Consider the following 12,962-nt stretch of genomic DNA (forward strand, 5'->3'; position numbering starts at 1 on the left):
CCTAAAGGCATCAGAGAACAGTTATACTGTCTGCACCACAGCTGAGGATCTGTGCTCTCCTTTACTTTTATGGTAGTTATGCTTGAATATTACCAAAGCAATGTGAGCAACACCTTTTATAATCTGATTACGAGCATTTGATTTTTTAATTATCAAAACTATGTGACCTTTCTGTCATTCATTGTATATACCACAAAAGCATAGGAAACTATAATGGTGTCACCCTGTAAAATTGATTTCTATCGGCTTTCCAGGTGAAAAATGGTGGAAGACATATCTATTTCAGCAACAGAAATACAAATAAGATGAACAAATTTATTCCATTTCCTCCCGCATTAATCACTTTTTAGTGCTTAGCAGATATTAGCAGAAGGTATCTTTAAATCACTGCCACTGTTTGTTGGCTATCCTTATTTAGACATGTAGTCAAGAAAAAAATGAAAAATAGGTTGTAATGATATCCAATAAGTTAAAGATACTTTTACTACTAATGAGAATGATAAATGTTTAGGATTAACAGAGTACAACTAGAAGATACAATGCTTGCTTTTTGTTTGTTTGTTTGTTTGTTTTAAATTTAGATAAAATACAGCATATTGAATTGAGAATTCCCTCCTGCTTTGTTACTATGTGGTATGTTCATAAAGGAAACTTGAAAGAATATGGACTCTTTCCATCCTCAACATCATTTCAGCATTTTAGCAATTATACAGTAATTTTCTGCATCAGTATTTTTGGTAGGATTCCAGGAAAATGTGTGCCCTCATAAGCAGAAACACAGTAATTGAAGTCATATATTTTATTTGATGATAGAAAGCCCTTCTCCTTTTGGAGGTGTACTGTAAATCCCATAATCTCCTGAGAATATAATCTTGTGCAAATGTTACCATTTCATTTAATCTACAAGAAACGCTACCTGTTTGTAGGACCCTTCAGAATCACTTCAAGTGAACTGAAGTTCATTTGGAATGAGAAAGGTTAAGGGTATAATCAAATGCATCTCACCTAATTATTCAGTTCTAAATATTGAGACAAACCCAGAAGTCATTTTTGGGTGAGATTAATTTGTCTAAACATCTGTCTGGTGCCCTAAACTTATATCAGTAAAGTCAATGGATTACAGATGTGATTCATTTCATTCCAGCAAAGATAGCTTAATGAATCACAATTTGGAAGTGCGTATTTTTGCTACTGATTTTGGAGAGAACTTAGTGTGTTATCTCTTATATAACAATGGGGGAATACCACTCCATTTTAATCCTTCTATTGGTGCTCAAAGTAATGTAGTATATATTCATAGTTTAGAGATCTATACATAAGAAATACTTTGTAAATAGGATTTGCAAATGAGGTGTCCATGTAAAAAGAAATGTAAAAATAATGGTATTTATCATTTCCACGTTTCCACATTTCAATGTTTAAAGACTTCACATAAAACTGTACTGAATGCTGGCTAAAAATGCAGCAAGCATCTCTTTCCTTTGAAATTCAATAATAGACAAGAATGGAAGGGGGAAAAGTGAGTTGCCCAGTGTTATATAAAATTCATCAGCAGATAGAGAATAAAACCTAGCTATTTTGATACTACCTTGTACAGAACCATGTTACCCCTCAGAAAAACTTGAGGTAGAAATTACTGTATAAGTGGCAGTCACCATACGTACAGTTATCCTTTGTATGAGGAAGAAACTTCACTCTACCCACCTTTTTGTAAATATGAGGCTTTGGTTAGCTGTTTTGGTGATGGCAGCAAATGGGCCATCTCCAGTGAATAATACAGTTGATGACATATTTGCATCCCTAGAAGAAAAAAAAGACACACTTGAGTGTTTTTAGATATTTAAACTATTCCACCGGTGGAGGGCTGTTTGGGAAATTATTATGGTGGTAGAATAAACTTCAGCATTTATTTTTTATTTTTTTTTATTTTTTAATGAAATAATGACTATCTGGATATTTGTGAGATTTTGAAACTTACATGCATTAAATTGCTTCTTGCCTACTTTCATTCTCACACCTTCTTGTAAGATCTCTAATGCTACAATTATATTGAAATAGATAGAAATAATTATTTTAATGAAAGTAAATAATTAATTTGTGCTTTTTGGTGCCACACTGAATTGTTTACAATACTGATTCTAAAATATATGGAACTAAAACTTAGAATGCAAAATTGATGAGGAACAAGATGAACCTTGGAATATCACAGTTTTGCAGTTTTGCAGGATGTAATTTCATTGCTATTTTACCTTTGTACCTAGAGAAGAAATGAAAATTAGATTCTTTCATGAAGAATCTAATGCTACCTTAGAAGTTAAGTTTCACCCCACAGATATGTTGAAATAAAAATAACAGAATAACCTCTTCTCAAGGAGAGGTTTAGACTGGGTATTAGAAGGAATTTCTTCACAGAGAGGCTGGTCAGGCATTGGAATGGGCTGCCCAGGGAAGCGGTGGAGTCCCTATCTTAAATACCCAGAGGTATTTAAGAAACATGTGGACATGACACTAAGGAGCATGATGGGACTTGGTAGGTCAGGTTGATTGTTTTATGTGGTGATCTTGAATGTCTTTTCCAACCTAAATGATTCTATGATTCTAAGATTTGTGGAACAAATCAAGGGTATTGTGTCTTCCACTGAACAGGTTAGTTCATTTGAATTAAGCTGTACTCCTAGATGCCCTTTTCTACAACAACGGCATTTTGAACACCAAAGATTCTGTGAACTATTGGTGAGACGAAGTGTTTTGATGTTTACAACCCATATCTAGATTTCGTTCATAGCTTATTCTGCCCCATATACTTTGTGATACTGCATATAGCCGGCTTGGAACATATACTCCCTGGCTCTAGAGGAAACCTGGGTAAAAAAAGACAGCTGAGGTCAAACTACATAATTGTTTTGGGGGTGACAGCCTACTTCCATCTGATCCTTTAGCCATAGATATTTCAGGAGTGAAAAGACAAACATTTGTGCAGGTTTAATACACAGGGAGCACCTATCAAGGCAGTATGACTTCAAGTGCACTCACTCTCCTGGGAAGTATGCAGTCTACTATTTGCCTGCAAATCTGCTGTGTGTGAAGAGTAAGATTAGGAATAGGAAAAAGGAGGTTTTCAATAGCCCTGATGTGCCACTAGGAAAACTGTATGACATGCTCTATGGAAAAAGTCACTCTGAGAAAACCTTTGATAATTACATTTGATTCATTTGTTTTCTTACTTTGACTTCCTGAAGTGCACAAAGCTGGAGATTCCTAAATCTTATGTGACTGCAAAACCAAGCTGCTACTCTTTTAATTAAGTTATTGGTAAAATGAGTCTTAAGCATTTCTGTAAGTATAAAAAATCATAGAAATCATCCGCTTTTCCTGGAGTTTCTCAGATTAATAAGAACATGATAGTTTAGCAGGTCCAGAAACTCTGGACAACTCTAGACAGACATAGTGCCACAACTCTTTAATTTTCATTGATTCATGGCATTATTCAACACATAGATTAGGTGTACCCAAGATAAAGTATTTTGAAAAGATTACTTTTCCTAGAACTGATTAACATTCAAAATAGAACTAGTTTTCAAATGGAGGGAATGATAATAGCATATTATGAGAGCTTTTATCTCTAATCATCCAGACTCTTATCATTTCAAAAGGAAAAAAGATTAACATCATAGGCCAGATTCTAAAAGTAAGATGTATCTTGGCTTTTCACTGTGGGTCTTCTGTTATTGAAAATGATCTGTTAGAAATTTTGAAGGCTGTGACAGAAATGGCCTTTAAGAAGCTAATACAGGTGTTAAGTTCCTCATTTCATTCAACATGTTGACTAGCCAAAAGTCACAAAAGAATATTGGATAAATTTCTTACGCGCAGATCTACAGCGTTATGTAAGGTTTCAGTTTCTAATTCTGTCTCAGATGTGTTCAGTAACAATAAGCACTATATTGACTGTTAGGAAAGATTCAGATAAAATGGTATATTTCAGAAAAACTATTCAGAATAAGGATAAGAGTGACATTTGTCCAATAAATACAATTCCTTTTACTAACTAAAAAAAATCCACACACATTTAAAATAAAAATAAAAATATACCGATATATATATATTCATATATTTGTGATTCACATTTTGTAATTCATTGCTTAGTTTTCAGGCTGCAAGGATGTTTACAGTTTGTTTAATTTGTGTTTAAGCCACACAGCAGTGTTTTTGCTTTCTGCACTAATTTTATGACAAACAGGAGAACAACAAACACTAAAGAACAGTAGCAAATTACAAACAATGAACACATTCTTTGGCATAAAAAAAAAAATAATAATAATTTAACATTGTCATCAGATACACATGAAGTGTAGGCTGAGCAAAAGATTCTTATTCAGGTTTCTCAGTTCCACCAATTAGTGCCTCTTGCACTCTGGACTCATTCTGAATATAGGTTAGGCAAATAATTCACAAACATTTTGTAGATGAACACACAGGCATCACTCCACATTTGCTTATTTGGCATATATCACAAACATGACAGTCACATACTTGAAAAATAAAAGTAAAAGGATTCTGCTGTGTGATTTATCAGAATCTGTGTGGAACACTGCATCTTCTAGCTCAGCTACATAAATAGTCAGGATATGCTGCAGGACTCTCATTGTTTCCTTTTCATGAATTAAACAAGAAACGACACTAGAAAATGTATAACCAATTAACAGCAAAAGTAATTCATCCCAGATGAACTTTAGCCTCTTTCTCTGATAATGCAGGATTCTAGGTAGTTATTTCAGTATAGCAGCATGAGCTATAGCCTATCCAAGACCTGTTATTACAACCATCCATTTACTAACAAATACAGTGCCAGTTATATACAAATATGCTGCTACAGGGAGACTCAAAGGCAGAAATACATTGATGCTTAAGGGATTTCTATATACATATGATAATTTTATCCTATTCTGCAGGATTTGTAACAGAAAATGCACCCAAGATACCAGAATGTGATACAATGTCAGATTAAAAATACTATATATTTTTTAAACAATGGGTATAAACTAAACAATGGAATTAAAAAGAACTAATTAGGAAACTTAATAGGATTATTTATATATATATATTTTTTTTTAACAAGTGTATTTGACTCTATTATACAGACAAGCTCTGAAATATATTGCCATAGAATAGTATGGAGACAAAAGAATTAGTAATTTTAAAAAGCTAATAGAAAATACCATGGAAGACAAAGTTCACTGAAGCCTATCAAATATTAAAATGTAAACTAAACCATTACACCACAAAATGACCAGTGTCCAGAAGTTACAGAGGAAAAGGAGGCAGGAGAAGGCAGGGAGAGAGGAAGAAGGCTACTGGCCATCATAACAGACAAAGTTATTTGCCTGGAAGAACATTTAGTCACACTCTGTATGTCCTTATATGCATGCATAAATTAGATAATTATATAGATAAATTAGATAATCAGGTAAATAATTAGATAATTAGGTAAAACAGATAATACATATTATAATCAGGATTTGTGCATGCAGGTATTTGATATGTATATAAATGCAGTACCTACCCAAAAGAAATAAAAATAAAACAGCACACATTCTCTTATCAGGTGATTAAAAATACTTTCAAACAACATTTAGTCATTTTTCTACATCTTCCTAACTGTGTGGTTTCTAAAACTGATTTATGAGACAGGCATTTGCAGGCTTCCTACTTTGGTTAGAGACCGTGATAAACTGCAAGATAGAATTTCATTTGGTTATTACTTGAGTGAGTGACATTCCCTAAAAACCTCAGCACTTTAGGAAAGACATATATTATTCAATGGATGGCAATGAAGTTTCATATAGTGTAAGTGAGGTCAGAATTCAGGCCATAAATTTTACCATAGTTGCAAAAATACAACACTTCTGCACTCGACCCTCCTCATCCCTTCCCTAGAAATTCAGCTGATCAGTAGTAATTGAAGCCAAATCAATTTTTTTAAATCATATGCTTCCTTTCTCCCTCCATCCTCAACCACACCTGAAGAGAAATATAGTTTCCTAACTGAACAGCTAAGGTCTGATGGTAAGTATGAAATGTACTAGGAACCTAATTGCAGGATACCCAAGTGGTTATCTTGAATTTACTTGAGGTGAACATCAATATGATAGTGGAGCAGCCAAGGCTGCTGTTTTCTCCAGATTTAATCTGGAGCAATCCTCATAAAAAGTGAAGACATAAATGATGACATAAAATGATAAAAGACTAACAACTCCACATCAGTCTCACAGTGTTCTCCAACATATATGCTCACGCCTAAGCTAACATATTCAAAATTTGCAACACTGTGATGAATGCCATCAAAACAGGCACTGTGACACTTATAAATTTGTTGGTTGACCTCACAATTCATTTACCAGAGAAAAGTAGACTTGTTTGTTTGTTTTGCCTTTTTTTTTTTTTTGGTATTGACACCAGTAAAATGATGAGGGAAACACAAATACACAGACTCAGAAAAGCTTCAAACAACGTACAAAGACACTGAATATTCTGAATATTTTCACTCACCCTAATCCCAGCTGCTGGCAAACACTGTCTGAAATCTGCTCGTTCCAATCATCTGCACATGCCAGGTGCCATGTCTTCCCAATCCTGACTTGTACCAGCCCTTTGGTGCTTAAAGAACCATTAAGCAATCTCACTGTAGACCAAAATGGATAGAAGCATTTTAGGCAGGTGGTAAAAAAACAAAAAAAACAAAAAAAAAACCACCATGAAACACAAACAATCCCCCCTCCACACAATGCAGTATTATTATTGCCAGCAAAGAAAAAAAGTAGTTAAGGTACATTACAGCAGTAATAAACTCAGTATGTAGAAGATGTATTCCCACAGGAAGTAAATGTTTTTTCCTTCTATATTTCTGTGACAGGACGTTTTCATAGCTTGTGTTTTGCAAGTCTCATTAACAGACAGTAAATAGTACATTTTCCATGTACTCTAACAACTATTTCTTCTTAGCCAGTACCATGCAATTTTGAACTACTGTGGTGAAGCTTTAGCTACATGATACTCAGTAACACTGACTAGAAGTAAGGTTAAAACCCGAGCTGACAGAAAAATTGGATTTTCCAGTTATAATCACTTTGAGAACTTTCAGTGTTTGCTTTCATTGCAGCTTAAGTTAAAATGATAACAATAATAATAATAAAAAAAAAACTCTCTGAAAACCAGTAGTTCTATCAAAGTGTTTTTTTTTTTTTAAAAAACAAAACAAAACAAAACAAAAAAACAGAAAAAAATTGGAAACTCTTTATGTGGTAAAAAATCTTATGCTATTGTCATGGTGACTAAGGAAGCTGGAGCAGAAGGTCAACAGAATTCTGTCTATAACTCATAGGCTACAGCTGAACTTGAGACAGATAGCAGTTATTGCCAGCATGAAGCAGGGAAAGCAATATAATTCATTTGCAATTTACTGGTTGCTGAAATATAGTTTTCACGAAAATACTAGTTCTGCAGAAAACCTTTTTGCAACAAGTATTTCCATAAAAATTAACATTTATCCACTTTATTAAAAATAAATAAATAAATAAAAATTCCTCTTTGACATGCAGAGCACGTGAATGAAATAAGTGACAGTGGTTAAATTAATGGTAAACATCACTCATACAAAATTTTGGAGCAGTCTGTAAAATCTCAGAATTGCTTGCACTGTGAGATTTCTCCAAATCACTTTTGACACCTTTCCTGTCTTCTACTTTAACTATAATTCCTTTTCCTTTCTCCTCATCAGATCTACATTAATCTCCAAATACACTGCTGGTAAGCAGTAAGAGACTTACTGAGCACCCAAAAAGTGGTTAAGTGTAATGTCATATACTTTAGAATTTTTAAAGAAAGAGATATCCTATGTCTTTTCTTTGGAGTCCCTGGGAAGTTTCATGAGTTGGAGTATTTGAAAATAGCAGCTTGTCTGGTCTAAAATTGTACATATGATAAGAAATTGAAATTGGTTTCAGGAAAATGAGCAAGTATTTTGGACACTGAAAAGACTCAATATGAGGGTGTCTAATTGAATTTGCATTTTATTTTAAAGGTTAGACTGATTCATCCAACTTTTGTATTAAATGGGTTTTTGGAAGCAATTCTCCCTATCCCTTAATGTGAGGTAATTGGTTGTGAAGAAATAGACAATCTATGGCAAAATAAATCTTTGGGAAAATGTACATAATGTTAATTTAGGTGATGGTTACCTTGTTCACATCTTTAGCAATGGCAAAGAAGAAGCTGAAATGAATTTTATTTTGTGCATTTTTAAAGGCAGAATATGGTTGCAAAAAACAGTTAATTGCATTAATGTGGACACTGACACTGCTTTTTCAGACATTATATACATATACATCCATATAAAAGATGTTGAAATCAATGAGAACTGTCAGCCAGATATATCCAATGATACATCTGAACCCTATAAGTCTTTCTTAAAACAAAGGAAGATGATGATATATTGAGCTTAGAAGTGTGCTTTTAACTTTCCCATTAGTGTTTCATAATACATTGTCAGAACAGCACTTTTTCAGAAACAGCAATATGATTTCTGTGCTAGGCCCAATGTAGTTTTAACAACAGTTTTACACTGAAGTTGTTGCTTAGGGAACATTTTTTCCATGTTATGCAAAATGAAACCATATGTTGTACACCTAAATTTTGAAAAGAACCATTCTATGAGATGATTAAGCAATTGCAGCTATCAATTTTCTTGTAGGAACCTGCACATCCACTGAGAGCAATAGATATTACTTTTTCATTTGTGCCACACCTTCATCCTATGGCAATGCCAGCCATGAGTTGGAGTGCAGGCTTGCTGGGGGGTGCTCTGTGCCACTATTTGACAGTTTCTCATTTATACTGCTGTGAAACTGAAATTAATAACAGGAAAAAATACAAAATTTTGGAAATATGAAATGGATACAGAATGAAAACATGTAATGAGTTTTCATTTAATTTTGAGGTCACTGTAAATAGTCATATATTTAAGTACAAAGTAACTTCCTACCTTTCCTAGAGACTTAAACAAGATTACACGCATTGTCTCAGAAATGTGACTTTACTTTTCTGTCCCTGACAAAGTCAGGTACTGCTGTGTAAATCTGCATGGCTTGCATACAGATGCCACAGTTTACACTAGATAAGGTTCTGTGTCTGTTTGCCTATGAAACTCCTATCAAATACTCATGCATTCCTTCTCTACGTATGAAATAAAACTTACTGCACTTCGCTTCATCAGAGCCATCTTCACACTGAGGTAGGTTATCACAAAGGTTATGCAATGGTATACACTCTCCACTACGACACTGATATTCCTCAAGTGTACACGCTCCTGAAGGAGAACATGAAATGAAAATGAAACCACAATTACTGGAATGGTAAAACTGTAAACATCAGTTTGGTGGAGATCATCCAGTTTACCTAAAAATAAAATTGGGTAGATAGTATACAGGATTTTTTCCTAATGCCTTCCTCTTATGATTCTTATGATTTCCCTTTACTTTCCCTTTTCTTTCCTTTCTTTTTTTTTTTTTTTTTTTCAAAATAATTATGATTTTCAGATAAATAAAAGCTAATTAAGTATAAAATGTGGTATTACACCTTACAGTTTCTGCTAAAGTTAGCATTGCTCAGCTACTAGTGTTCTTCTGCTACACAAATGAATCTTTGGGGTGGATGAGAAAAATCAAATCCTGATTAAATCCTGTTGAAAGTGACTAATAGTCACTTTGGATGTTCAACACTTTCACAGAAGTTTAGTGGCTTTAAAGTGTGTCAAGTCAAATGTGCAAGTAAAGAGGCATTGACAGACAAGAGTTTCCTTTCAAAACCTAACTGGGAGGAAAGGGGAGACAAAAGTAATAGAAATGAATGAGGACAACATTCACAAAAATAGGATTAATCCACTTCAGTATCAGCTGTGTAAAAAATGGAGATCCTATATAGAGTAAATACAAAGCTGTAATCCTTGCTGTGTGGGGACCAGTGTATTTAATGGCACCATTTGTTATGTCTTAAATCTTATTTAAGGCAAGACAGTTGCTCTCTTCCTAAATTTTGAATATCCATATAAAAAGATTAACTTATCAGCCAATATGGCCTGTTATCTAACATGGATGTAAAACAGTATGATTTCTGTAATTCCTGAATCAGATTTTCACACATTCACTGGCCACAACTGATGCCAGATTTTCCACAGAACTTAGTTCCTACTTCTACAGCTAGATGAAAATAAGATTTTCAAATATGCTTTTCTTATTATATTGCATATCATCAAAAAGTTTTTATTGTAAAATTATTCTTCCTTATGAAAATCTTAGTATCTCATGGAAAAATAAAATGTGAAGAAAAATCTTCTTTACTTACAAAATTTGCTTATTTACTTACAATATGATATCAGTCTGTGTTCTTTGGCTGCAAAGATCGTGATAACTTAACTCTTCTGCAATTGCCAGCCTTTTAACATATTTAACGAGACCTGGCAATGGGCACTTTGAGAACTCTGCCTTTATAAGCACAATAATTTATTTTACAACAAAACATGGGCAAAACTTAATCTTTACTGAACCAGTTAAAAAATAGTCATAGTGTTGTTGAGCTGAACAAATGTGATAGATAAGGAAGAAAAAGAAGCAGTAAAATGGTCATGTGCCCATATAAACCTGCCTGTCAGTCTTGCAGAAGGTGAGTTAATTACCAACAGTAAATCAATGGTTATGATTTATCAGATAATATATATATATATATATACATATATCACTATTACTATATTATTATATCATGTTAATCTATAAAAAAGCTGACCTTCTGATATTAAAGGAAAGCAAAAGAGTGTAGATTCTTGTTGACTTTCTGCTCATTCAAGTGAATGAGACTTCACACATCTCTGAACACATACTGCTTCTCCATTCTCTCTTTTCTGTTGTCAGACTTCCATAAAGTAATACAAAGCCTTTCATTATTTTCAATAAGGTTTGACCTAGAGTTAGTGTAAGGATTTGTCCTGTTAAGCACATTGGTATTCCACATACTTTAGCATTTGGCTCCAGTTTATGTGTTTTTTTAGATTGCTGTATTATACAGGTGACAAGTACAACTGCAGTTCCCAGCACAAACATGACTCTTTCAGCAGGAAATTGGCTGGGATCAGACACATTGCTGTCTAAACACGTAAAAGTAACTCTTCCCAAATCCTTCATACATTAAGGATCAAATTTTTAAAGCTGCAAGAAACACCATATTTCAAACTCTAATCTGAGTTACCATACACATTTTGTTTTTCTAGTGTGATTGGTAAGAAGTATTTTACAAATGCATTTGAGCACACATTAATGATACCACCAAATGAGTGACAAAATGATGTTCTTTTTCTAGAGTTTGTATAAATAATAGTTCATATTTGCCCTTTTAGGATTTAGATGGTTCACTGGTCAAAATACTGGGTCACTTTTTCCCATCCTATTGAACAGAGCTGCAGATGGTACCAACATCAGCCAACTGGATACTTTGTAAAGTAACAAAAATGTCACATTTCCTGCTAGAAAACATAAAGTCATAAAGTGCAAATGAGTAACTGTTAATCTTTTTAACTTTTTGATATTTCTATTGATTAACGACTGAGAGTCACCTCCTACTCTCCACTTTTTCTCAAATGTATTTGACCTTTGGTATAACCTCTTAAAGACATGAGATTGTACACTGACCTAGATGATAACCAGTAGTGAAGTTTGCAAGAAATCCTTGCTTCGTTACAGTCGTGTCCGTAAAAAGGATTACCGTCATCTGGTTTGTTGTAGAGAAGACATCTGGCAATGGGCCTTGTCCTGTGTAGACAGCTACTCTCCAGGAGAACATGAATATAGGTTATTTTGATCTTATTTATTTCAAAATGTTTTAGAACTCAGTGCAAATATTGCTACCACATGAATACAGTTATTTCTTAAAGACTTACTGCTATCAGATTTTGATGCCCAAAGCTCAACCCCAAATTTGATATGTCAGTATAGAAAATAAAGTTTGATCAACACACGAATATTGTTCTGTTTCTGCGCATACATGAGCAGTCTTATTTATTGAGAAGTTAATTTCTATTGGATTGTATGGAAAGCCGTGTGTGTGCAAACATTTGGGAAACATGATGTCACATACTGTATGTTTTCTTGAGTTTTCCTGCTTATTTATAAGATGTATAAATCTGAAGAAATGTAAAAGAAAGAGAGAATTGATTTCCTTTACATCAGATCAACAAGTTTGCTCCAGTGGCCTAATTGCATTCATTTTACCCAGCAGTTTTACTTGCCCAAAAGTGAAGAATTTGGTCCTCTGCCATCTCTGACTTCAACTATATCATAAATATATTCCACATCAAAAACCTGAAAATGAAGTTGAATGTTCTTCCCTATTTCGGCATTTAAGTACCATACACCTAGAAAACAATAACACACAAACACAAAAACCGACTTAATGGTTGTCACATTTTTCGAATCATTTTCACATTGAAGGAAAAAAAAATAATCTCTGTTAAAATATTCAGAATTACCCACGAGACTCAGAAGTCTACATTTCAACTTTAGAAGTGACGTAAGCTGTCCAGATCTAAAATCCCATTTACTCTGATTTTCTAAAATGCTTTTGAAAATTATATTTATTTTTCTAAGACATAGATAATTGTGTTTATTATCATTCATGGTGCCTGCTTGTTTCCCTGCAATAAGAAAAGTAATTGTTTTGTAACTGTGAAAACATGACAGCCTTGTCACTTAAGCCCTATGCTATTGGATAGTAAAATAATTTCTATAACCATTCACAGAAACCTGTCTTTCAAATTAGATCTCTTTTTACAGAAGAAACATTTGCCTCTGTTTAAACCACCTTTATTATATTTTTTCTAAGTGACTGTGGGTACTATGGAAATCTTGCAAAGAAAGTTA

At 33.7% G+C, this 12,962-nt stretch overlaps 1 protein-coding gene across 1 annotated transcript in view; it reads right to left on the bottom strand.

Annotated features, from left to right (window-relative positions):
• TMPRSS15 (transmembrane serine protease 15) overlaps window positions 1-12,962 on the bottom strand; it is a gene marked incomplete at both ends in the record, with an annotated part of 56,041 nt that overhangs the window by 7,521 nt on the left and 35,558 nt on the right. The window contains 5 exon segments of the mRNA XM_082784831.1: window positions 1,705-1,800; window positions 6,550-6,682; window positions 9,254-9,364; window positions 11,736-11,867; window positions 12,332-12,457. Of these exon segments, the coding sequence (XP_082640957.1) occupies window positions 1,705-1,800; window positions 6,550-6,682; window positions 9,254-9,364; window positions 11,736-11,867; window positions 12,332-12,457 (598 nt within the window).

The sequence above is a fragment of the Aythya marila genome (assembly GCF_965140915.1).
Source record: "Aythya marila genome assembly, chromosome: 1".
In the NCBI taxonomy this organism is placed as follows: Eukaryota; Metazoa; Chordata; class Aves; order Anseriformes; family Anatidae; genus Aythya; species Aythya marila.